This window comes from Phocoena sinus, chromosome 2, assembly GCF_008692025.1.
Source record: "Phocoena sinus isolate mPhoSin1 chromosome 2, mPhoSin1.pri, whole genome shotgun sequence".
Taxonomy (NCBI): domain Eukaryota; kingdom Metazoa; phylum Chordata; class Mammalia; order Artiodactyla; family Phocoenidae; genus Phocoena; species Phocoena sinus.
This window is the reverse complement of record NC_045764.1, coordinates 53,245,767-53,272,932: the sequence shown is the minus strand read 5'-3', so window position 1 is coordinate 53,272,932 and position 27,166 is coordinate 53,245,767. Positions and strand designations below refer to the sequence as shown.

Below are 27,166 nucleotides of genomic sequence, written 5' to 3'. Positions count from 1 at the left end.
AGTGCTCATTCCTCCTGGGTGAATTAAAGCCGAGTCTCTAGGGCCTAGAAACCCCTAGAAACCCGGAAGAGGCTAATGCAGAAGTCACAGAATCAAACGCCTTGAAGAGACCAGATGTAAGACCACGGGGACAGGTGGGAAATTTGCACAATTGCTAGAGTTGACCCTTTCTAAAGTCATTTACATTTATTGTTCTGAAAACTCTGCTAGTGAAATAAACCCATTAGTGGACCACGTTTCATGGCTATCTGTTCCCCACTCCACCTCATCAGAAATCTCTGAAAGACCCAGGACCTCAAGCCTGGCAGGGGCCACTCATAGCGTTTTAGGAAGCCCTTCCACCCCCTGAGCATCTTGTTCCACCCATATCACTGCCCATGTCACAACCACCACCTTCCTTCCTCAGTCTGGAATATGGGGCTCAGAGTTCAAGCTTAGGGATCTAGTCCTTGTGCCTTTTGTATAGGCCTGTACCTGAGTAGGAAGATATAAAAAATGAGGATGTTTTAACATGTGTGGTTAGGTCTACATTTCCTTTATGATCCTTCTTCTGGAACATCAATCTGAAAATATTGCAACTGTTTCATAAACTAAATGTGTTTGTAGAAAACTGGCAGTAACTATAAGGAAATCGTTCCTATTTTCAGAGAACCTAGTTCATTAATCCTGATGCTGAAGGGGAAATCACCAAATTTTTCAAGCATTTCTACTTTATCTAAGGTCATTCTCAGAAATAATGGATCTAGTCTCAGCTCACAAAATCTGCTCCCCCTGAGATCAGAGCCTTCAGCTTATCCTGGAAGCAGCTGTGTACTCACAGCTTACCTGTGGGCCGGCAGAGCTCTTTGGTTTTACTCAGAACAGTGAAGATGCAAGCTGGAGCCTGCTTTCTGTACCTTAGAGGTCTGAGGGCATCTTGTGTTTCCACCTGGAGGACTCGTGGATTTGCTCACTGCGTGGAATTGCTCACCGAAGGCACAGCCCACTCTTTGTGTGTTATTTTGTTTTCCTAGCTCAAATGGAACAAAGCAAGCTGAAGTCACTCTGTATATTAGAAGCAGTCTGTAAAGATTATATAACTTGATATGCATGAGCAAGTTCACCAGACCTCTCTGAGAGTCTCCTGTATGCTGGCATGTCATTTGCTTTCAGTGGTAAGGGAAGGGCCTTCCTCTCCGTAGCAGTGAAGACAGTGCATTTTGTAACAATGAGCTGCAGATGAATGGTTTTTGAAGAGGATCTATGGACTGAGGAGGACTTCCCAGTTGTTCATGAGAGGAACCTCTACTCCTGCCCCGACAGGCATTTTTAGAACTTTTTTAGAAACCGTTTCCTACCTCCTAGGGCCTACCTTCAGTAAAAATAGAGAAGAAATCACTGCAAATCCCCAGCCATGGCCTCTCTAAAAAAAAAAAAAAAAAAAGTCCACAGATAAATAGAAGAAGCAGTTACAGCAAAAGATGGCAGATATTGAAATTCCTGCAAGAAAAGTGTAATTATGTGTAAATGGGTGTAGATATATTTGAACTCTTTTTAAAATTTTGGCCAAAAAGTGGAAGAAGAGCTTTGGAAGTCTTAGACATTGCATGCTATCCCATTGCTTTTGGCAATGATTTGGGTATTTGTGAAGCAGGATTCAGAGCCATGTGGAATGGTGTTTGTCTGAGTCAGTGGAGCAGTGTACCAGAGTGTCCGGGAGGCAGTTCTCCTGGAGACAGGCACTGGGACTGCATGGTCTGTGGGCATCTCCATGGTCTCTATCTCTGGGCAGTCAAGGCTATTCAAAGCAAATATAATTTAAGAACATTTTCACAACAGATGTAATAGTTTTTAAAAATGTTCTTGAAACATTAAAGTATGCTTTTTCTTTTCTTTTTTCTCATTGTGACTTTACTTTACATTTTTTATTGAGATATAATTGATATATAACATTGTGTACGTTTAGGGTGTGTTGATTTGATACATTTATATATTGTAATATGATCACCACCTTAGCATTAGCTGACACCTCTATCATGTCACATAATTATCATTTCCTTAAGTGGAAACACTTAAGATCTAGCCTCTTAGTAACTTTGAAGTTTATAACACAGTATTGTTAAGTATAACTACTATGCTGTGCATTAGATCCCCAGAACTCATTTACCTTCTAGTTTCAGGTTTGTAACCTTAAATAACACCTCCCCAATTCCATCACCCCCAGCCCCTGGTTACCACCATTCTACTCTGTTTCTACGAGTTGGCTTTTTTAGATTCCACATACAAGTGATAAGCCTGTTCTACTAGTGTGCATGCTTTCATCTCTCTTCTAAGTTAAAGAGCCAATGGGGACCTTCCAAAAATTGGACACTTGGACCAAGCCCAGAATTGAATAACCAAACTGGTGAGAGTTATGAGCACCATGCGAAGTGGACATTGAGGTCAGATTTAGTTTGAGCAATAGTTGTTCCGCTGGGCGTGTGCACAGACTTTCTTTCATAAACTTGAAGGACAGTGTTAAACCCCTTCGTCCTGACATTAGGTCTTCAAAGCTGAGTGCTTTGTCTTTCTAAAGTGTGAAACTACAATAGATGTCAGAGAAAAGGGAATTCAATATTTTTAAATACTAAGTCACAGAGTAAAAAAAGTATGTGTCTGTGGGCTCCATACTAACAGGACTGAATTTTAGGTTGTTAGAGCTTCAACAATATGCATTTTAATGGTGATGGGAAAGTTAGATCCAAAGAACTTTATAGTGTCTCATTCAAAAGGGAGTCACTTTAGGCCATTAGAGAGTTGATCTGTTTAGATGCAGTCAGTGAAAATGACCAATTTTTGAGAAGTGGGTGGGGAAGGTACACAGCAGTGCTGCCCTCAGATCCACCTGCTGATGGCAGAGCTCAGCATCCATTCCAGCCACTTCATAGAAGAGAAAGCGCATGAGCACAGTGGGGCCCCACAATCAGGCACTACAGGGAGGTCCCAGGAGCCCTCTGTTCTTCTCCCAAGTACCAAGGGTGCTGACTTCTCGGGACCACAGCTGGCTCTCAGCTGGGTTGAGTTCCCCTTGAAGCCAAGCCAGATGTGCAGGTCAGGTTCTTGGTAATAACACATATCTTGCTATTTGCACTTCTGAAAAAGCAGCAATGGATGCCTGAGGTGGAACCCATGATGTTCAGGTGTGTTACCATCTTCTAGACTTGTGACTTTCTTTCCCTCCAGATAACTTCCTCGGTTTGCCCAAATATGCTCAGGGCCATTTCTCATTTCCAGCTGCTCCATCAACATACACTTTTGAGGCCTGGATAACTTCACTGAATTGTACAAACTAGACTGTTCTTCCTGTGAACCTCCTAGAAGGTTCTGCCTGTCTTCTCAGGGTTTTATCGTAAGTTGACATGTTGGGTCACACAGGACACTGTGCTCCCTGAGGCTCTGCTCTGAGGCGACATCACGTAAAGCTAGGGTTTTCAGCCTGGGCTTCACAATTCCTGCTCCCTGCATCCTGTGCTTTGGCTGGAGCCGAGTGTGCTGGCAGCTGGCAGTGCTGATGGTACAGAAGCCCACAGACTCTGTCGTCCCTTCACCATATGCTCCAGTCCTTGCTTAATGCTCATAGCACAAATGCTCCCAATTAAGGATACAGGGAAATTTGGGCACACCAATCTTACTTTCAAATTGGATAAAGTTTTTAATGTCCCCCCGACACCCCATAGCCTATTGCAGTTGACTCACTAACAAAATGAAGACTCCGTTTTTCTGTGTTTAAACCAAACTTCTGAAATACCCTGTGAGTGGGTTAGGCTCTGCTAGTCCATGTGCAGTGACTAATATGTCTTTAAAATGGCTACACTATTGACAAAAACAGCTCTTCAGAATCTGGGAGGGATGGATTTTGAGCATCATGTAAGGTTGATGGGCGACCAGCCCAGAGCCAGCATTCTCTGGCTGGCTATTCAAGAATTAGGGTTATTCAAGATATTCAAGAATAAGGCTTATGTATGCAAAACAATAACCTGGGTAGTACAAGAGATCATTCTCAGATGCCCTCCCTTCAAGACAAGTCACCATGTTATTCCGTGGTTTCTATACTTTGAGAATAATTTGTAAGAAATAATTAATACAAGTTTGAACTCTTTCTTTTGTTTCTCCATTAAAAAGCTTTTCACAAATGCCAACCAGTTCTGTAAAAGATGAAACCAATGACAACATCACAATATTCACCAGGATCTTGGATGGGCTCCTGGATGGCTACGACAACAGACTGAGGCCTGGGCTCGGAGGTTGGTGTATGCTCCTTGGCTGAGGCCCTCGAGGCCCAAGGGAAATTTTTGCTTAAACCAAGCTCATGTTTCCTGTGGTTCAAACAATTCCTCAAAGAGCTTCCCTGCTAGGAGTTTGAATTGGTGGTGTTGCTAAGGCTTCTGCCTATTATCATTTTCCAGATGCAAGAAGCCAAGGGAAGTGGTCTCCCTGCAAACTCCCTTTTCTCCCCAGATAATGGTAAGGCCATTCTGGTCCACTTAAGGAGGAACCACTTCTTAGGTGTTACTGAAGCGGAGGTTACCCTATGTTAGGAAATACTTTAAAATCAATGTCATACCCTCCCATCTATGCGAGTCCTTTTCAGAAATCCACTATTCAGTGCAAGTGCTCATCACACCATGGCATGTTACAGGTTTAATTTTTCACTAGAGCCATAATCACAGTTTTTACTATAAAGTTGATAAAACTAAATGGATAGTAAAATATGCTTTCAGGATACAACTGGCTTAATTTTGTGCTGAGAATCATGTGCCGTTTCAGGCATGTGTGGTGCCCTTGACTCTAACCGATTTAGATGTGGTACATTTGAACCTGCTCCATTAGGTAAGGAGGGACCTTCTAGCAAATACATTCCCAGAAGAATATGTTTAGTCCTCCATTATTTGCATTTTTAGCAGGGACATTTACTTAAAGCACGATTCGACATTCTCTGCCTTTTTGGCAAGACAAGTCCACATAGGCTCCTTGACACCGTTTTACTCCACCTTGAGTTATGTCCCTCTGAATTGTGAGCTGGGGACCTGGTGAGGAACCTGTATCTGTGTTTCAGAGCGTATCACTCAGGTGAGAACAGACATCTACGTCACCAGCTTCGGCCCGGTGTCTGACACGGAAATGGTAGGTGCGAGGCGCGGCCCCACCCAGACCACTCTAAACCCTGAAGGCACTGGCCCAGGGCCTCCTCTCCTTGAGTTGTCACCTGGTTGCCTCCCTTTGCACTAGGAATACACCATAGATGTGTTTTTCCGACAAAGCTGGAAAGACGAAAGGCTTCGGTTTAAAGGGCCCATGCAGCGCCTGCCTCTCAACAACCTCCTTGCCAGCAAAATCTGGACTCCAGACACCTTCTTCCACAATGGGAAGAAGTCCATCGCCCACAACATGACCACGCCCAACAAGCTGCTGCGGCTGGAGGATGATGGCACTTTGCTCTACACCATGCGGTGAGCGTGCTGAGTCGTGCCCTGGGCTGCCGGGCAAGGGTGGGGGTGGGTGGGGCCGAGAGGAGATGGGCTGGTTTGAGGATTCTGTCGTGTGTGTGATGGGTATTTTTTCCTTTTGACCTACCTATACTGATGTCCATGTAGCTTATTTCTTTGGGCTACTATGGGTTCATAGTATTTATCTATATTTGTTTTTTGATTGAAGATCAAGGGCATATTTGTTGTTTTTTTTTTCTGGCTGCGCTGGGTCTTTGTTGCTGCACGTGGGCTTTCTCTAGTTGCCATGAGTGGGGCTACTCTTCGTTGTGGTGCACAGGCTTCTCGTTGTTGTAGCCTCTCTTGTTGCAGAGCCCGGGCTCTAGGCGCTTGGGCTTCAGTAGTTGTAGCATGCAGGATCAGTAGATGAAGCGTGCAGGCTCAGCAGTTGCAGCTCACGGGCTCTAGAGAGAGGGCTCAGTAGTTCTGGCCCACCAGCTTAGTTGCCCTGCAGCATGTGGGATCTTCCTGGACCAGGAATCAAACCCCTGTCCCCTACATTGGCAGGCGGATTCTTAACCATTGCACCACCAGGGAAGTACAGATCAAGGGCATCTTTGGAAGAGTGACCCAGATAATGTAAGTTAGGGAAATTTTATTTTAAAAGAAATTTTATTTTAAAAATCTAAGGAGAATGCTTTTTTGTTGCAATTGTGCAACGCTTTTGACATTTTAAAAGTCTGTTTCTTGTATGGTTTGATAACATTTCAAATGCTGAGGTTAAAATTTAGTACTTCTCATTTAAAATGATCATTAGTCATTTTTTTTAAAAATTCTGAATTATTCATTGCATCTGAGTAAATCAATAAATTGACCAGTCAGAGAGACTCCTTTATAGCTTTTCAGGTTCCATGGTGGGCCTAAGTAGACTTTAGAAAATATTTTTTAAATTAACAGAAAAGAAAGAAAAAAGGCACTAAAGTCAAGTTAAAAAAAAAAAAGCACATGCATTTATGTAGCTGTTATTGGAATTTCTCTATCTTAGTTACAATTCTTCACAATAAACTTTATATTTAAAAGAATAATCATAGTGAAAAATAATATTGATACAGTCATCTTCAGAGGCTGCATGTCCTAACATAATTTTGAGGAATGCTTTGGCACATCGTGTCCCAAACCTATTTGACAACAGGTCCTGATTTATAACAACCCAATAAGGATTCTGATCAGTGATCTGTGCACACACCTTGGCATTTTGTTCCAGTCCTCACTCTTCCCTTTTCCCTACATTGATCTGGGAGGTGTTTCACCCATAGAGGGAGACAAGAATTGTGAACATCACATCAGTGTCTGAGACAGTGCCTTCTCCATGCAGAGAGTATGTGAAAAGCTGAGAAATATCTTAAGGGTCAGCAGTTAGTCCTTTGCCATCATTCTATGGAAAAGGAAGCCTGGGCAATGAAATCAAGAGCACTTTGTTCAGCCCTGTGAGCAGAGAGCAGGTATGGAGATGAGTTCCACATCCTGGAGGATGCCAGGGGTCCCCACAGTGGGGGCACTGTGTGGGCCTACCGTTCTGCGTTCCGTTCGTAGAATAAAAATACCCCTGATCCCCATGGATTATTGCCCTTGATTCACACCTGGTTCTTATCCTGCAGAGATCAGTTAGGTCCATCGCCTAAGACAATGGGATGCTTCATCCCATGCACAATTGCTTGGACAGGATGTTGAGATAAACCCCTGGTCTAGAAGGGGAAGAGGCAGCAGAGGGGCCTCTTAATGAGTGTCTGTGTACCAGGCAACTTCACAAACACAGACAGCCCTTCAGTCTTCAGACAGCCCAGCCAGCTAGGGGACACCATTTCCATTAACCAACAAACAGCTTGAGGCTCAGAGTTGTTTGGTAATCAGCCCAAGGTCACACAGCTAGAGAGGGGGGCAGCAGGAATTTGAGTTCAGGTATGAGCAATTTCCTTGTTTAATCTACCACATTTGAAAATTGGAGGGATGCAACATTATTAGACATATAATGGCCTTTGTCTTACCTTTGTTAAAGTGTCATGCGGAAGATGGTGAGACCCAGAGCAACTTGTCAGCAGTAATTTGTCCTTGTTTATGTAGAGGAAGCCTGCTGCTAATGAGTTGCAAAGTTGATGACCAATTTTCTTTTTCAGTCTTATAAAACATTTGGAAAGTGGAAATAGTTCCATTTGAAAGTGTTAGGAATTTTAATATGATGGAGCTATAGCTGTAATTTGATAGCATTTTAATCTACTGATTTAGCAAAGACAGCAAAATGGCAATAGGAATTAACTGGTGATAGGACGGATCACACACACAGCCCCGTCCAGGTCCCACCCTGTCACTGAGCGTCCAGAGGTACAGCCTTTCTGTTTAGCACCCGGGTCACTCCTGCCAAGCTTTATAAAAGCAGTGATATACTTTGACCCAGTAATTTCTACGTAATGTCCATCTTAAGGAAATAATTAGGAATAAGGACTAAGCTTTATGCACAAAGGTTTCTATTGTCATATGGCTTATGATACCAAACATTGGAAAAAATATAAAAATTCCATACAGTCTTCAACTAAAATTATATTTAAAAATTTTTATTCAGACTTTGGACCTACCTAAAAAGATGGAACATGAACATGAAGAACAAACTAGGGTTCACGTGAGACAAATGTTGTTTTAACCTGAGACAGATGTTGTTTTAACCTGAGACAAATGTTGAGAAATGTCTGAAAAAGTACTGTTAGCAGCTTCTAAAAAATAACTCTATAGCGATTATGGTACATGGGAGGGATTCATTTATGTAAAATCCCCACCATGCTCCAGAAATCATTTAAGGTAATATTCAAAAACACACACAATTCAGATGGATGGAATTCTTTAAATAGGTGATTCCAAAAAAACCAAGGAAACATAAGCCATTGATGCCATTTGCTCCCAAAATGTCTTTTCTAAAAAGCCTTATTAGGTGCTTGCCTGGAAGTGATCTACAATTTCAGTTCTGAAGAACTTTCTACCACCCATGTGTAATCTGTTTACAGGATCTAATGATAAAAGTCAGTAGCTGTTCAGCGTAAGCCCAAAGAAAGTGACAGACATTTCCTGTTGGACTGTCAAGCAGAGGACACGTAAAGTACCAAGCAGTTTCTTCCAGGATGTTCTTGTAGCAAACAAAATGATATGTTTTATAGAACCATCCCCAGAGTTGTGCTTCGGATGTCAGGCTGGTGGCCAGGCAACCTCAAGGGGACCCTCAGCACAGCAGTCTCCTCGGTCATCCTTGCCAGAGCTGGAGAAGGAAGAGGCACAGAACCCAGAGCCTGACTTCAGTCCACCCAAGGACTGAATGACTGTCTTTCTGGCCATGCTTGCTAATTGTTTGGTTTTTTTGCTGGGTAGAACTTTAGGTCATCATTGAGTAGCAGCAAGTTCTGATTTCACTCCCCAGCAAGCCCAAGCAGTCCTGGGTGACCACATCTCTCAGGGCACCTGCCAAATCTCATGACACATTTTTTTTATAACAAGTGAACTGGGAGATAGTGACCAGCTCTCATCTCCATTTCCTCCGCACCCTTGGAAGGTGCAGACTCTTGTGAGAACCACCTTAGGGCTTATTCCCCTGGCCTTTGGGTCCCTGGCAGAAGGGCCAATCTCTCTTACTTAGTTTCTGGTGTAGGAAACCACAACAGGCAAGAAAGGAATTACTAGAAGGCAGGCTGTGCTAGTACAACATGGTATCAGAAAACCTGGCTGCTGTTCCACCCAGGATCACCATGTCCACGCCTGTGGGCAGACATTTGAGAGTGCCGGCGACTGTGCCATCATGGGTAATAGAATGCCCTGCGCTTGGGAAAAGAGCACTGGACAGAGTGGGGTCACTCTGCATTGTCACTCTGGCACACTATGAATTCCCCCATGCTATTTTTATTTTGAGAAAGGCATATTTTATGATTGTTTACACCCTGTTTAGATTTTCATTATTAGTGAAAAACACTGCTTTGAATTGGGGTGATAGGAAGAGAAAAGAGCATGGAATTTGGAGTTAGGCTCACTTAAGGTCGAGTCTGAACTTGATCATAGAGCGGTCATGAGTACTTTGTTGTTCTACTTTAATCTCTTAGAACCACTATTTGTTCATTTCTTTTTTTTAAACATCTTTGTTGGAGTATAATTGCTTTAAAATGTTGTGTTAGTTTATGCTATATAACAAAGTGAATCAACTACATGTATACATATATCCCCATATTCCCTCACTCTTGCATCTCCCTCCCACCCTCCTTATCCTACCTCTCTAGGTGGTCACAAAACACTGAGCTGATCTCCCTGTGCTCTGCGGCTGCTTCCCACTAGCCATTTCGTAGTGTATATATGTCAATGCTACTCTCACACTTCGTCCCGGCTTACCCTTCCCACTCCCTGTGTCCTCAAGTCCATTCTATACGCCTGTGTCTTTATTTCTGTCCTGCCCCTAGGTTCATCAGAACCTTTGGTTTTTTTTTTTTTTTTTAGATTGCATGTATGTGTGTAAGCATATGTTTTTCTCTTTCTGACTTACTTCACTCTGTATGACACACTCTAGGTCCATCCACCTCACTACAAATAACTCAATTTCCTTTCTTTCTGTGGCTGAGTAATATTCCATTGTATATATGTGCCACATCTTCTTTATCCATTCTTCTGTCAATGGACATTTAGGCTGCTTCCATGGCCTGGCTATTGTAAATAGTGCTCCAATGAACATTGTGGTACTTGACTCATTTTGAATTATGGTTTTCTCAGGGTATATGCCCAGTAGTGGGATTGCTGGGTCATATGGTAGTTCTAGTTTTACTTCTTTAAGGAACCTCCATAGTGTTCTCCATAGTGGCTGTATCAATTTACATTCCTACCAACAGTGCAAGAGGGTTCCCTTTTCTCCGCACCCTCTCCAGCATTTATCGTTTGTAGATTTTTTTAAGATGGCCGTTCTGACTGGTGTGAGGTGATACCTCATTGTAGTTTTGATCCACATTTCTCTAATAATTAGTGAAGTTGAGCAGCTTTTCATGTGCTTCTTGGCCATCTGTATGTCTTCTTTGGAGAAGTGTCTATTTAGGTCTTCTGCCCATTTTTGGATTAGTTTGTTTGTTTTTTTGATACTGAGCTGCATGAGCTGCTTGTATATTTTGGAGATTAATCCTTTGTCAGTTGCTTCGTTTGCAAATATTGTCTTCCATTCTGAGGGTTGTCTTTTGGTCTTGTTTATGGTTTCCTTTGCTGTGCAAAAGCTTTGAAGTTTCATTAGGTCCCATTTGTTTATTTTTGTTTTTATTTCCATTACTCTAGGAGGTGGGTCAAAAAGGATCTTGCTGTGATTTATGTCATAGAGTGTTCTGCCTATGTTTTCCTCTAAGTGTTTTATAGTGTCTGGCCTTACATTTAGGTCTTGATTCCATTTTGACTTTATTTTTGTATACAGTGTTAGGGAGTGTTCTAATTTCATTCTTTTACATGTAAGTGTCCATTTTTCCCAGGACCACTTATTGAAGGGCTGTCTTTTCTACATTGTATTTCTTGCTTCCTTTATCAAAGATAAGGTGACCATATGTGCGTGGGTTTATCTCTGGTCTTTCTATGCTGTTCCATTGATCTATATTTCTATTTTAGTGCCAGTACCATACTGTCTTGATTGCTGTAGCTTTGTAGTATAGTCTGAAGTCAGGGAGACTGCTTTCTCCATCTCCTTTTTTCTGTCTCAATATTGCTTTGGCTATTTGGGGTCTTTTGTGTCTCCATACAAATCGTGAAATTTTTTGTTCTAATTCTGTGAAAAATGCCATTGGTAGTTTGATAGGGATTGCATTGAATCTGTAGATTGCTTTGGGTAGTATAGTCATTTTTACAATACTGATTCTTCCAATCAAAGAACATGGTATATCTCTCCATCTACTTGTGTCGCCTTTAATGTCTTTCATCAGTGTCTTATAGTTTTCTGCATAAAGGTCTATTGCCTCTGTAGGTAGGTTTATTCCCAGGTATTTTATTCTTTTTGTTGCAATGGTAAATGGGAGTGTTTCTTAAAGTTCTTTTTCAGATTTTTCATCATTAATGTATAGGAATGCAAGAGATCTCTGTGCAATAATTTTGTATCCTGCTACTTTACCAAGTTCACTGATTAGCTCTATTAGTTTTCTGGTAGCATGTTTAGGATTCTCTAATATAGTATCATGTCATCTGAAAACGGTGAGTTTTACTTCTTCTTTTCCAATTTGGATTTCTTTTATTTCTTTTTCTTCTCTGATTGCTGTGGCTAAAACTTACAAAACTATGTTGGATAACAGCAGTGAGAATGGGCAGCCTTGTCTTGTTCCTGATCTTAGAGGAAATGGTTTCAGTTTTTCACCATTGAGAACAATGTTGCCTGTGGGTTTCTTGTATATGGCCTTTATTATGTTGAGGTAACTTCTGTCTATGTGTACTCTCTAGAGGGTTTTTATCAAAAATGGGTGTTGAATTTTGTTGAAAGCTTTTTCTGCATCTATTGAGATTATCATATAGCTTTTATTCTTCAGTTTGTTAATATGGTGTATCACATTGGTTGATTTGCATATATTGAAGAATCCTTGCATTCCTGAGATAAACCCCAGATGATCATGGTGTATGATCCCTTTAATGTGCTGTTGGATTCTGTTTGCTACTATTTTGTTGAGGATTTTTGCATCTATGTTCATCAGTGATACAGGCCTGTAGTTTTCTTTCTTTGTGACATCTTTGTCTGGTTTTGGTATCAGGATGATGGTGGCCTTGTAGAATTAGTTTGGGAGTGTTCCTTCCTCTGCTATATTTTGGAAGAGTTTGAAAAGGATAAGTGTTAGCTCTTCTCTAAAGGTTTGATAGAATTTGCCCGTGAAGCCATCTGGTGCTGGGCTTTTGTTTGTTGGAAGATTTTTAATCACACTTTTAATTTCAGTGCTTGTGATTGGTCTGTTTATATTTTCTATTTCTTCTTGGTTCAGTCTTGGAAGGTTGTACTTTTCTAAGAATTTGTCCATTTCTTCCAGGTTGTCCATTTTATTGGCATATAGTTACTTGTAGTAGTCTCTCATGACCCTTTGTATTTCTGCAGTGTCCGTTGTTGTTTCTCCTTTTTCATTTCTAATTCTGCTGATTTGAGTCTTCTCCCTTTTTTTCTTGATGAGTCTCGCTAATGGTTTATCAATTTTGTTTATCTTCTCAAAGAATCAACTTTTAGTTTTATTGATCTTTGCTATTGTTTCCTTCATTTCTTTTTCATTTATTTCTGCTCTGATCTTTATGATTTCTTTCCTTCTGCTAACGTTCATTTTTTTCTGGTCTTCCTTCTCTAATTTGCTTTTGTGTAAAGTTAGGTTGTTTATTTGAGACTTTTCTTATTTCTTGAGGTAGGACTGTATTGCTATAAACTTCCCTCTTAGAACTGCTTTTGCTACATTCCATAGGTTTTGGGTCGTCGTGTTTTCATTTTCATTTGTTTTTAGGTATTTTTTGATTTCCTCTTTAATTTCTTTAGTGATCTCTTGCTTATTTGGTAGCATATTTTTTAGCCTCCATCTGTTTGTATTTTTTACCATTTTTTCTGTAATTTATATGTAGTCTCATAGCATTCTGGTCAGAAAAGATACATGATACTATTTCAAGTTTTTAAAATTTACCATGGCTTGATTTGTGACCCAAGATATGATCTATCCTGGAGAATGTTCCATGAGCACTTGAGAAAAATGTGTATTCTGTTGTTTTTGGATGGAATATCCTATATCAATTAAGTCCATCTTGTTTAATGTATCATTTAAAGCTTATGTTTCCTTATTTATTTTAATTTTGGATGATCTGTCCATTGGTGAAAGTGGGGGGTTAAAGTCCCCTACTATGATTGTATTACTATTGATTTCCCCCTTTTATTACTGTTAGCATTTGTCTTATGTATTGAGGTGCTCCTATGTTGGGTACATAAATATTTACAATTGTTATATCTTCTTCTTGGATCGATCCCTTTATCATTATGTAGTGTCCTTCTTTGTCTCCTGTAATAGTCTTTATTTTAATATCTATTTTGTCTGATATGAGAATTTCTACTCCAGCCCTCTTTTGATTTCCATTTGCATAGAATATCCTTTTCCATACCCCCACTTTCAGTCTGTATGTGTCCCTAGGTCTGAAGTTCATTTCCTGTAGAAAGCATATATACAGGTGTTGTTTTGGAATCCATTCAGTGAGCCTGTTTTTTGGTTGGAGCATTTAATCCATTCACACTTAAGGTAATTATCAATATGCATATTCCTATTACCATTTTCTTAATTGTTTTGGGTTTGTTTTTGTAGGTCCTTTTCTTCTCTTGTGTTTCCCAGCTAGAGAAGTTCCTTTAGCATTTGCTGTAAAGCTGGTTTGGTGGTGCTGAATTCTCTTAACTTTTGCCTGTCTGTAAAGATTTTAATTTCTCTGTCAAATCTGAATGAGATCCTTGCTGGGTAGAATAATCTTGGCTGTAGGTTTTTCCCCTTCATCACTTTAAAAATGTCCTGCTACTGCTTTCTGGCTTGCAGAGCTTTAGATGAAAGATCAGCTGTTAACCTTATGGGGATTCCCTTGGATGTTATTTGTTGCTTTTCATTTGCTGCTTATTTTTAAATTTAATTTTATCTTTTTATACAGCAGGTTCTGATTAGTCATCCATTTTATATACATCAGTGTATACATATCAACTCAGTCTCCCAATTCGTCACACCAGCACCACCACCACCACCACCACCCCCCCCAAGCCGCTTTCCCCCCTTGGTGTCCATACGTTTTTTCTCTACTTCTGTGTCTCAATTTCTGCTCTGCAAACCGGTTCATCTGTGCCATTTTCTAGGTTTCACATATATGCGTTAATATACGATATTTGTTTTTTCTTTCTGACCTACTTCATTCTGTATGACAGTCTCTAGATGCATCCACATCTCTACAAATGACCCAATTTTGCTCCTTTTTATGGCTAAGTAATATTCCATTGTATAGATGTACCACATTTTTTTTATCCATTCGCCTGTCGATGGGCATTTAGGCTGCTTCCATGACGTGGCTATTGTAAATAGTGCTTCAATGAACATTGCAGTGCATGTGTCTTTTTGAATTATGGTTTTCTCTGGGTATATGCCCAGTAGTGGGATTGCTGGATCATATGGTAGTTCTAGTTTTTTATGGAACCTCCATACTGTTCTCCATAGTAGCTGTATCAATTTACATTCCCACCAACAGTGCAAGAGGGTTCCCTTTTCTACAACCCCTCTCCAGCATTTGTTGTTTGTAGATTTTCTGATGATGCCCATCCTGACTGGTGTGAGGTGATACCTCACTGTAGTTTTGATTTGCATTTCTCTAATGATTAGTGATGTTGAGCAACTTTTCATGTGCTTCTTGGCCATCTGTATGTCTTCTTTGGAGAAATGTCTATTTAGGTCTTCTGCTCATTTTTGGATCAGGTTGTTTGTTTTTTTTAATATTGAGCTGCATGAGCTGTTTATAGATTTTGGAGATTAATCCTTTGTCCAATGATTCATTTGCAAATATTTTCTCCCATTCTGAGGGTTGTCTTTTTGTCTTGTTTATGGTTTCCTTTGCTGTACAAAAACTTTTAAGTTTCATCAGGTCCCATTTGTTTGTTTTTGTTTTTATTTCCATTACTCTAGGAGATGGATCAAAAAATATCTTGCTGTGATTTATGTCAAAGAGTGTTCTTCCTAGTTTTCTTCTAAGAGTTTTATAGTGCCCAGTCTTACATTTAGGTTTCTAATCCATTTTGAGTTTATTTTTGTGTATGGTGTCAGGGAGTGTTCTAATTTCATTCTTTTACATGTAGCTGTCCACTTTTCCCAGCACCACTTATTGAAGAGACTGTCTTTTCTCCATTGTATATCCTTGCCTGCTTTGTCATAGATTAGTTGACAATAGGTGTGTGGGTTTATCTCTGGGCTTTATATCCTGTTCCATTGATCTATATTTCTGTTTTTGTGCCAGTATCATATTGTCTTCATTACTGTAGCTTTGTAGTATAGTCTGAAGTCAGGGAGTCTGATTCCGCCAGCTCCGTTATTTTTCCCTCAAGACTGCTTTGGCTATTCGGGGTCTTTTGTGTCTCCATACAAATTGTGAACTTTTATGTTCTAGTTCTTTGAAAAATGTGATTGGTAATTTGATAGGGACTGCATTGTATCTGTAGATTGCTTTGGGTAGTATAGTCATTTTCACAATATTGATTCTTCCAATCCAAGAAGATGGTATATCTCTCCATCTGTTGGTATTATCTTTAATTTCTTTCATCAGTGTCTTATAGTTTTCTGCATACAGGTCTTTTGTCTGCCTAGGTAGGTTTTTTTTTATTTTGCAGTACATGGGTCTCTCACTGCCGTGGCCCCTCCCGCTGCGGAGCACAGGCTCCAGACGCGCAGGCTCAGTGGCCATGGCCCACGGGCCCAGGCGCTCCGCAGCATGTGGGATCCTCCCGGACTGGGGCACGAACCCCCATCACCTGCCTGCATCGGCAGGTGGACTCTCAACCACTGCGCCACCAGGAAAGCCCCTTAGGTAGGTTTATTCCTAGGTATTTTATTCTTTTTGTTGCAATGATAAGTGGGAGTGTTTCCTTAATTTCTCTTTCAGATTTTTCATCATTAGTGTATAGGAATGCAAGAGATTTCTGTGCATTAATTTTGTACTCTGCAACTTTACCAAATTCATTGATTAGCTCTAGTAGTTTTCTGGTGGCATGTTTAGGATTCTCTATGTATAGTATCATGTCATCTGCAAACAGTGACAGTTTTACTTCTTCATTTCCAATTTGGATTCCTTTTATTTCTTTTTCTTCTCTGATTGCCATGTCTAGGACTTCCAAAACTATGTTGAATAATAGTGCTGAGAGTGGACATCCTTGTCTTGTTCCTGATCTTAGAGGAAGTGCTTTCAATTTTTCACCATTGAGAATGATGTTTGCTGTGGGTTTGTCATATATGCCCTTTAATATGTTGAAGTAGGTTCCCTTTATGCCCACTTTCTGGAGAGTTTTTTTTTTTATCATAAATGGGTGTTGAATTTTGTCAGAAGCTTGTTCTGCATCTATTGAGATGAACATATGGTTTTTATTCTTCAATTTGTTAATATGGTGCATCACATTGATTGATTTGCATATAATGAAGAAATCTTGCATCTCTGGAGTAAATCCCATTTGATCATGGTGTATGATCATTTTAATGTGTTGTTGGATTCTGTTTGCTAGTATTTTGTTGAGGATTTTTGCATCTATATTCATCAGTGATATTGGCCTGTAATTTTCTTTTTTTTTTGTCGTATCGTTGTCTGGTTTTGGTATCAGGGTGATGGTGGCCTCATAGAATGAGTTTGGGAGTTTTCCTTCGTCTATAATTTTTTGGAAGAGTTTGAGAAGGATGGGTGTTAACTCTTCTCTAAATGTTTGATAGAATTCACCTGTGAAGCCATGTGGTCCTGGACTTTTGTTTGTTGGAAGATTTTTAATCACAGTTTCAATTTCATTACTTGGGATTGGTCTGTTCATATTTTCTATTTCTTTCTGGTTCCATCTTGGAAGGTTATACCTTTCTAAGATTTTTGTCCATTTCTTCCAGGTTGTCCATTTTATTGGCATAGAGTTGCTTGTAGTAGTCTCTTAGAATGCTTTGTAATTCTGCGGTGTCTGTTGTAACTTCTCCTTTTTCATTCCTAATTTTATTGATTTGAGTCCTCTCCCTCTTTCTCTTGATGTGTCTGGCTAATAGTTTATCAATTTTGTTTCTCTTCTCAAAGAACCAGCTTTTTAGTTTTATTGATCTTTGCTATTGTTTTCTTTGTTTCTATTTCATTTATTTCTACTCTGATCTTTATGATTTCTTTCCTTCTGCTAACTTTGGGTTTTGTTTGTTCTTCTTTCTCTAGTTCCTTTAGGTGTAAGGTTAGATTGTTTATTTGAAATTTTTCTTGTTTCTTAAGGTAGGCTTGTATAGCTATAAACTTCCCTCTTAGAACTGCTTTTGGTGCATCCCATAGGTTTTGGATCATCATGTTTTCATTGTCATTTGTCTGTAGGTATTTTTTTATTTCCTCTTTGATTTCTTCAGTGATCTCTTGGTTATTTAGTAATGTATTGTTTAGCCTGCATGTGTTTGTGTTTTTTATGTTTTTTCCCTGTAATTGATTTCCAATCTCATAACATTGCATTCAGAAAAATGCTTGATATGATTTCAGTTTTCTTAAATTTACTGAGGTTTGATTTGTTACCCAAGATACGATCTATCCTGGAGAATGTTCCATGCACACTTGAGAAGAAAGTATAATCTGCTCTTTTTGGATGGAATGTCCTATAAATATCAATTATATCTATCTGGTCTATTGTGTCATTTAAAGCTTGTTTTTCCTTATTAATTTTGTGTTTGGGTGATCTGTCCATTGGTGTAAATGAGGTGTTGAAGTCCCCCACTATTATTGTGTTACTGTTGATTTCCTCTTTTAGAGCTGTTAGCAGTTGCCTTATGTATTGACGTGCTCCTATTTTGGGTGCGTAAATATTTACAACTGTTATATCTTCTTGGATTGATCCCTTGATAATTATGTAGTTTCCTTCTTTGTCTCTTAGAATAGTCTTTATTTTAAAGTCTATTTTTTCTGATTTGAAAATTGCTACTCCAGCTTTTTTTTGATTTCCATTGCACGGAATATATTTTTCCATCCCCTCACTTTCATTCAGTATGTGTCCCTAGGTCTGAAGTGGGTTTCTTGTAGACAGCATATAAATGGGTCTTGTTTTTGTATCCATTCAGGCAGTCTATATCTTTTGGCTGGAATATTTAATCCATTTACATTCAAGGTAATTATTGATATGTATGCTCCTTTTACCTTTTTCTTAATTGTTTTGGGTTTGTTATTGTAGGTCTTTACCTTCTCTTGTGCTTCCTGCCTAGAGAAGTTCCTTTAGTATTTGTTGTAAAGCTGGTTTGGTGGTGCTGGATTCTCTTAGCTTTTGCTTGTCTGTAAAGGTTTTAATTTCTCCATCAAATCTGAATGAGATCCTTGCTGGGTAGAGTAATCTTGGTTGTAGTTTCTTCCCTTTCATCACTTTAAGTATATCATGCCACTCCCTTCTAGCTTGTAGAGTTTCTGCTGAGGAATCAGCTGTTAACCTTATGGGAGTGGCATGATATACTTATACTTAAACAATTTGTCGTTTTTCCCTTTCTGCTTTCAATAAATTTTCTTTGTCTTTAATATTTGCCAATTTTATTACTGTGTGTCTTGGCATGTTTCTCCTTGGGTTTATCCTGTATGGGACTCTCTGTGCTTCCTGGACTTAGGTGGCTATTTCCTTTCCCATGTTAGGGAATTTTTCTACTCTAATCTCTTCAAATACTTTCTTGGGTCCTTCTCTGTTCTCCTTCTGGGACCCCTATAACACGAATGTTGTTGTGTTTAATGTTGTCCCAGAGGTCTCTTAGGCTGTCTTCATTTCTTTTCATTCTTTTTTCTTTATTCTGTTCCACAGCAGTGAATTCTACCATTCTGTCTTCCAGGTCACTTTTATCCGTTCTTCTGCCTCAGCTATTCTGCTATTGATTCCTTCTAGTGTAATTTTCATTTCAGTTATTGTATTTTTCATCTCTGTTTGTCCTTTAATTCTTCTAGATCTTTGTTAAACATTTCTTGCATCTTCTCGATCTTTGCCTCCATGCTTTTCCCGAGGTCGTGGATCATCTTCACTATCATTATTCTGGATTCTTTTTCTGGAAGATTGCCTATCTCTGTTTCATTTAGTTGTTTTTCTGGGGTTTTATCTTGTTCCTTCATCTTGTACATAGCCCTCTGCTTTTTCATCGTGTCTATCTTTCTATGACTGTGCTTTTTGTTCCACAGGCTGCAGGATTGTAGTTCTTCTTGCTTCTGCTGTCTGCCCTGTGGTGGATGAAGCTATCTGAGAGGCTTATGGAAGTTTCCTGATCTTCCCTTGCTGCTTTTAATATTTTTTGTTTGTATTTAATTTTTGATAGTTTGATTAATATGTGTCTTGGCATGTTTCTCCTTGGATTTATCCTGTATGGGACTCTCTGCTTCCTGGACTTGATTGACAATTTCCTTTCCCATATTAGGGAAGTTTTTGACTCTAATCTCTTCAAATATTTTCTTAGACCCTTTCTTTTTCTCTTCTTCTTCTGGGACCCCTTATAATTCGAATGTCTGTGTGTTTAATGTCCCAGAGGTCTCTGATACTGTCCTCAATTCTTTTGATTCTTTTTTCTTTATTCTGCTCTGCAGTAGTTATTTCCACTATTTTATCTTCCAGGTCACTTATCCGTTCTTCTGTCTCCATTATTCTGCTATTGATTCCTTCTAGACAATTCTTAATTTCATTTGTTATGTTGTTCATCATTGTTTGCTTGCTCTTTAGTTGTTGTAGTTCCTTGTTAAATGTTTCTTGTATTTTCTCCATTCTGTTTCCAAGATTTTGTATCATCTTTACTATCATTATTCTGAAATCTTTTTCAGGTAGACTGCCTATTACCTCTTCATTTGTTTGGTCTGGTGGGTTTTGTAAAACTTGCTCCTTCATCTGCTGCATATTTCTCTGTCTTCCCATTTTGTTTAACTTACTGTGTTTGGGGTCTCCTTTTCACAGGCTGTAGGTTTGTAGTTCCTGTTGCTTTTGGTGTCTGCCCCCAGTGGGTGAGGTTGGTTCAGTGGCTTGTGTAGGCTTCCTGGTGGAGGGGACTGATGCCTGTGCTCTAGTGGATGGGGCTGGATCTTGTCTTTCTGGTGGGCAGGTCCACGTCTGGTGGTGTGTTTTGGGGTGTCTGTGAAATTAGTTTGATTTTAGGCAGCCTCTCTGCTAATGGATGGGGTTGTGTTCCTGTCTTGCTAGCTGTTTGGCATGGGACGTCCAGCACTGGAGCTTGCTGACCGTTGGGTGGAGCTGGGTCTTAGCCTTGAGATGGAGATCTCTGGGCTATCTCTTGCTGATTGATATTATGTGTGACTGGGAGGTCTCTGGTGGTCCAATGTCCTGAGCTCGGCTCTCCCATCTCAGAGGCTCAGGCCTGACACAAGGCCAGAGCACCAAGACGCTGTCAGCCACACGGCCAGGTACATGGGGATTTTCTTGCCTTTTGGGAAGTCTGTGGTCTTCTGCCAGTGTTCAGTATGTGTTCTGCAGGAGTTGTTGCACATGTAGATGTATTTTTGATGTATTTGTGGGGAGGAATGTGATCTCCAAGTCTTACTCCTCCGCCATCTTGAAGGTCCTTGTTTGTTTATTAACTTTCTCTCAATACAGTGTAGCTGCAGGGTCTGAGAATGTCAGTTTGAAAACGTGATTGTATATACAGCTATTCCTTGAATGGCCACTGGGAGGCAGCACAGTCACATTTTTGTATAGCGATTGGCTGACACCACCATGAAGTTATAGTATAAATAACTTACTTGAAGGAAATTATATACATGTTACGTTTGATTTGTGGGCAATATATTTGAAGAAAGTTATACATATGTAAGTGGAAGTTTTTAACTAAACACTGGTATGTGTATGAGAGTGTCTACATCCCTACTTATAACACCAGTGCTGGTTAAAAATGTCTTTCACGGTGGCTCAGTGGTTAAGAATCCACCTGCCAATGCAGGTGACATAGGTTCGAGCCCTGGTCTGAGAAGATCCCACATGCTGTGGAGCAACTAAACCCATGGACCACAACTACTGAGCCTGTGTTCCAGAGCCCACGAGTCACAACTACTGAGCCTACGTGCTACAACTACTGAAGCCTGCGTGCCTAGAGCCAGTGCTCCACAACACGACAAGCCACCACAATGAGAAGCCCGCGCACCACAACGAAGAGTAGCCCCCACTTGCCGCAACTAGAGAAAGCCCACGCACAGCAACAGACCCAAGGCAACTAAACATAAATAATAATAATAATTTTAAAAGTCTTTCATGACACCAACAGATATAATGGCCATATCTTGAATTTTTTAAGATAACATTTATGTTAATGACAAGAATCAATGTATTATTTAAATATTTGTAAAACATGGAAAATCACCAAATATGGAATACAGTTATGGCACTCAGACCAAAGAAAATCAATGTTAATGGTTTGGTGTGCGTCATGTACGTGTGTCTGTGTGTGTGGGCACACCTGCATACACATGTGTATATCTGTGTGTGTCCACACATACTCTCCTGTAGTTTTTGAGTGGTCTCATTCTCTGAAAATTGTTTTGTAAATAGCTTTATAATTTGAAATGTATTGAACATCTTTTTCCTGTCATCAAACATTGTTCTCAAATATTGTGATCCATCAAATTCCATCAGGTCAGTATCCTGTCATTATATAGTCTCTAAAAAATTTCATGTCATTTCCATTTTTGTCCTCGGTGATAAATATTGCCATGCAAGCATATAATTCTACCTATTGGATAAATTCCAGGAATTGGCCAAAAGATAAGCCTTTCAATATGTATTTCCACGTTGCTCTCTAGAAAAACTGTACCAATTCCCCTCCCTCCAACAGGGGGAAGAGGGATGGTCTCTGTTACTTCCTCACTGACACTGTATCTGTGAAACTGAAAGTGAAGCATCAGCCCATTTTGCTACATGAGATGTGATCAACAATAGAAAAGTCTATGTGTAACAGTTAGCCTGAGATTTATAGTCACACCAGCTCACAAGCTGTTCTGTGAAACGAGTCTCACAGAACAGCTTGTGAGCTGAGTTGACTGAAGATGACCTTTGCTCCTAAATGGGGGAGCCTGGGAACCTGGCTGTAGAGCACAGCCCTCACCTCCATCTCCCCATCAGGTGTGCACCCTTGCCCTCTCTCGGTTTCCTTGGGCATGGGCACCCAGACTTCCCCAGATGGCTCCCTGAAGCTTCCTGCTCTGCCAGCCCACTGGCACCTGGCTCATCTCAGGGTCCTCCGGTCGCAGCCCCAAATCATCTTGTCTGGAGCATTGGCCACCTGGGTCTGATATCCTGGTTGAACTTCTGAGCATCTTGGGGAAGGGCCCATGTCTTGATCATGCATGATTCTGTGTAATTTCATACACTCCGTGGACTCTGGGTGCCTGGCTTCTGGGCTGGCCCTCAAGAGGAATTTACTGCACGTTTGTGAAGGAGTATATGGTAATGAACAGACCACATTCCTTAATCTAGGCCGTTTCCCTGCTTAGTCCTTAGCTTCAGGGATTTAGAAGGGAGATCTAGAAATTTTCTCTTCCACAAACATGCTCAGTGCTTAGGTTTCTGCCAGTTTTATATTGATTCAAGTTTATGTTTGGCTAACAAATTGTACTTTGGGGATACACATGAGGACATTTTAATACAGGTTTCTTGCCTATTTGGTTTGAAAACATGACTGGAATTATCCTGGGTCAGTTCACTCCAGTTAGTCTAGACTTTTTGGACCATTAGATTGGACCACATCATCCTTTGCAAATGGGCAACTCCAGCACATTTTTGTCTTTTTAGGTTATGACCCCACAAAGGTTGTCAGACACTCAGTCCTAGGCTCCTGGCACCATGCTCTCCTGGGCTGGAGTCTCGGGCTTCCCTGTCCAGGCAGGGACTTTCCTGAAAAGGAGCCACCTGCAAGCTGAGGGACATAGCTCACACAATGTTGAGGAATCTCTAGTAACCTCTCCTTGGAGGCAGTTGTGGAAAGTCCCAGGCAGCTGCTGGCTGGGGACTTGGTCCCAAACACCATTCCCAACCTCACAAAGGTAAGGTCCAGGCCCTCAATAATGTCAAATGGAAAAAACCTCTTGACCTGGGCTGCTAATTGCTTTTCAAAAAGGTATATAGCTTTTATTACTTGCCAGACACTTTAGCAGTATAAACTCATATAACCCTCAAAACACCCTAAGAGGTTGGTACCATCATTATCCCTGTTCATAGATTAGGCAGGTGAAAATGAATATGCAGGAATTAGTCCATCAATAAAGCCCAAATGCCCAACTCACCTGCCTATACCTACTTTAACATAATGTCTAAGAAACGTACAGCCTTCAGTTATGCACTCTATTCAGCCAACATGGGTGAAAACAGTCACCACTAGGTGGCGCCCCATCCACTTACATTTAGGGGGAATGGGCTCAGGAGTGCCTTGTATCAGACCCAAGGAAACTCTGGTTTCACCGAAACACTTTCCAGTGAGAGCAAAGTGCTGCGTTTCTGGAGAGTTTTCCCATGAGACGCACTTAGCATGTCTGCAACCGACCTGAGGTTTCTCAGAGCCTGTAAATCCGTCCTTAGTCCCCCACCCTCACCCGCACGCAACTGGTCTGTACCTTCCACCAAGTCATTGGGACAACTGGGTGCTGACTCAGTGTCGAAAGGCTGCTGAAGAAGTCCTCCCGCCTCCTCACCTGGGGAAACGTGAAGGTTCCTTCTAGGTTGCTGAAATTGGTGGTCTCAGCTCATGCATAATCATCTGTCCATGCTTTGAGTTTGAGATAATCCATAAATGTCAGACAAGTACCTTGCATAGTATAAAATTCAGAGAGGTCACTGTCTCTCAGTTATGTGGCTAATGCCCTGAGGATTTCTGTATTTACCCTGAAAATGATTATGCATATGTCTGATACTTATGGAGAAGAATGAAGGCACCAAGTCATCAGTGCTTAAAATATTTCCCAAGTGGCATGAAATCATGAGTTTTGGGTTTTGTTTTTCCTATAATCTGTGCTATCTCTAATGTTAAGATACAGGGTTAGCTACTGCATCTTAACATTAAATTTAAGATTAAATAAACCATTGAACTTAATGTTAAATAAAATTTAAAATTCAGTTTCTCAGTCATACTGGCCACATTTTAAGTGGTCAATAGCTAGTCAAAGAAGGGCTTCAGTATCTGACAGCACAGATACAAGACATTCATATCATCACAGAAAGTTCCGTTGGAAACCCAGCCCAATCCAACAGAAGCAGAAACGTTTCTTAAGGGTCATATTTTTCTATTGGCCCTGATCATAGTTGCACACACAGCACATAGACCAGCAATAGCCAGCTTTTTGCTGTAACACATACAAAGAAGGGATGACAGTCAGAGAATACCAGGTATCCTCGGATTTCAGTAAAATTTTCGAATAGTTTTGAAAAAAGTTAAAGCGTTTATGATACAAGGCTTTTTGTATATTTGTTTTCGTTTTATTAGGGTAATTGACATATAACACTGTATAAGATTAAGGTGTACAATTTGTTGATTTGACACCTTATGTGTTGCAAAATGATGACCACCATCATATTAGGTAACACCTCCATCACTCACATAATTACCATATCTTTTTCTGTGGTGAGAACGTTTTAGGTATACTCTGTTAGCAACTTCCAAGTATGTAATGCAGTATTATAAATATAATCACTGTGCTTCCATATTAGATAGCTAGAACTTATTTTTTTTTTTTTTTTTTTTTTTTGTGGTACGCGGGCCTCTCACTGCTGTGGCCTCTCCCGTTGCGGAGCACAGGCTCCGGACACGCAGGCTCAGTGGCCATGGCTCACAGGCCCAGCTGCTCGACGGCATGTGGGATCTTCCTGGACCAGGGCACGAACCCGTGTCCCCTGAATCGGCAGGCGGACTCTCAACCACTGCACCACCAGGGAAGCCCCGAACTTATTCATTTTTAACTAGAAGTCTGTACCTTTTTACCAACATTTCCCCCATTTCACCCACCTCCCAGCCCCTGATAATCACAAGTCTACTCTCGTTTCTATAAGTTTGGCTTTTTTAGCCATATAATATTTGTCTTTCTCTGTCTAACATAATGCCCTCAAGGTTCATCCGAGTTATTGCAAATAACAGAATTATCTTCTTTCTCATGACTGAATAATTTTGTGTTTAATATACATGTATGTATATATATCACATCCTCTTTATCCTGTCATCCGGAAAAGAGCACTTAGGTTGTTTTTATATCTTGTCTATTGTGAAAAAACCCTGCAGTGAACATGGGCATGCAGATATCTCTTGGAGCTAGTTTTCACTTCCTTTGGAAATATTCCAAAGTGAGATTGCTGGATCATATCGTAGTTCTTTTTTTAATTTTTTGAGGAACCTCCATACTTTGTTTCCTGTAGTGGCTGCACCAACTTATATTCCTACTAACAGTGTAGGAGTGCTCCCTTTTCTTCACATCCTTTCTAACACCTGTTATCTCTTGTCTTTTTGATGATAGCCATTCTGACAGGTGTAAGGTGGTATCTCATTGTTGTTTTGATTTATATTTCCCTAGTAACTAGGGATGTTGAGCACCTTTTCATGTACCTGTTGGCCATCTGTATGTCTTCTTTGGGAGAATGTCTTTTCAGTTCTTCTGCCCATTTTAAAAATTGGATTGTTTGTTTTTTACTATTGAGTTGTATGAGTTTTTTATATATTTTGGAAAATAAACCCTATCAGATATATGATTTGCAAATATTTCCTCCCATTTCATAGGTTGCCTTTTCATTTTAATAATTATTTCTTTTGATGTGCAGAAGCAGTTTAGTTTGCGGAGTCCCCCGTATTAATTTTTACTTTTGTTGTTATATCCAAGAAATGGATATAATCCAAGAAAGCTTTTCCTCTATGTTTTCTTCTAGCAGTTTTATGTTTAAATCTTTGATCTACTTTGAGTTAATTTTTTGTGAATCATGTAAGATAGGGATCTGATTTCATTCTCATGCATGTGGTTATCCAGCTTTCCCCACACCAAGTATTGAAGAGACTGTTCTTTTCCCAATGAGTATTCTTGGCTTCCCTATGAAATATTAATTTACTGTATATTTGAGGGTTTATTTCTGGACTCTCAATTTTGTTCCATTAGTCTGTTTCTATTTTTAAGTCAAAGCCATACTGCTTTGATTACTATAGCTTTGTAATATGGTTGAAATCTGGAAGTGTGACACCTCCAGCTTTGTTCATCTTTTTCAGGATTGCTTTAGCTATTCAGTCTTTCATTGTTCTACACAAATTTTAGTATTGTTTTTCTATCTCTGTGAAAAATGCCTTTCGAATTTTGATAAGGATCACATTGAATATACAGACAACCTTGGATAACATGAACATTTTAACAATATTGATTCTTCTGATCCATGAACGTGGTTTTTTTTCCATTTGTTTGTGTCTTTTTCAATTTCTTTCATCAAAATCATGTTCTTTTCAGTGAACAGATCCTTCTCCTCCTTGGATAAATTTATTCCTAAGTACTTTTGTTTTTTGTGCTATTGAAAATAGTATTTTTTTCTTTATTATTCAGATTTTTTATTGGTGTATAGAAATGCAACAGATTTCTGTATGTGATTTTGTATCTTGCAACTTTATTGAATTCACTGATTAGTTCTAACAAGTTTTTGATGGAGTTTTTAGGATTTTCTATATATGAGATCATATCATCTACAAAAAAGACAATTTTAGTTCTTTCCAATGTGGGTGCTTTTTATTTCTTTTTCTTGCCAGATTGCTCTGGATAGGACATCTGGTAACTATGTCAAATAGGAGTGGTCAGAGTGAGCACTCTTGTGTCTTGTTCCTGATATTAGAGGAAAAGCTTTCAGACTTTCACTATTGAGTATGATGTTAGTGGTGGTCCTGTCATATATTGCCTTTATTATGTTGAGGCATGTTTTATACTGAAATTGTTAGATGTTTTTATCATGAAAGGATGAATTCATTTTCAATGAATACTTCTGT

General features: G+C 39.9%; 1 protein-coding gene across 3 annotated transcripts in view; it reads left to right on the top strand.

Annotated features, from left to right (window-relative positions):
• The window catches only part of GABRA5 (gamma-aminobutyric acid type A receptor subunit alpha5), a 102,856-nt gene that overhangs the window by 11,343 nt on the left and 64,347 nt on the right, over positions 1 to 27,166 (top strand). For all 3 annotated transcript variants that reach the window (XM_032623039.1, XM_032623041.1, XM_032623040.1), the window contains 3 exons: positions 4,141 to 4,262; positions 5,075 to 5,142; positions 5,248 to 5,468. In XM_032623039.1, the coding sequence (XP_032478930.1) occupies positions 4,141 to 4,262; positions 5,075 to 5,142; positions 5,248 to 5,468 (411 nt within the window). The remainder of the gene's footprint in view (positions 1 to 4,140; positions 4,263 to 5,074; positions 5,143 to 5,247; positions 5,469 to 27,166) is intronic.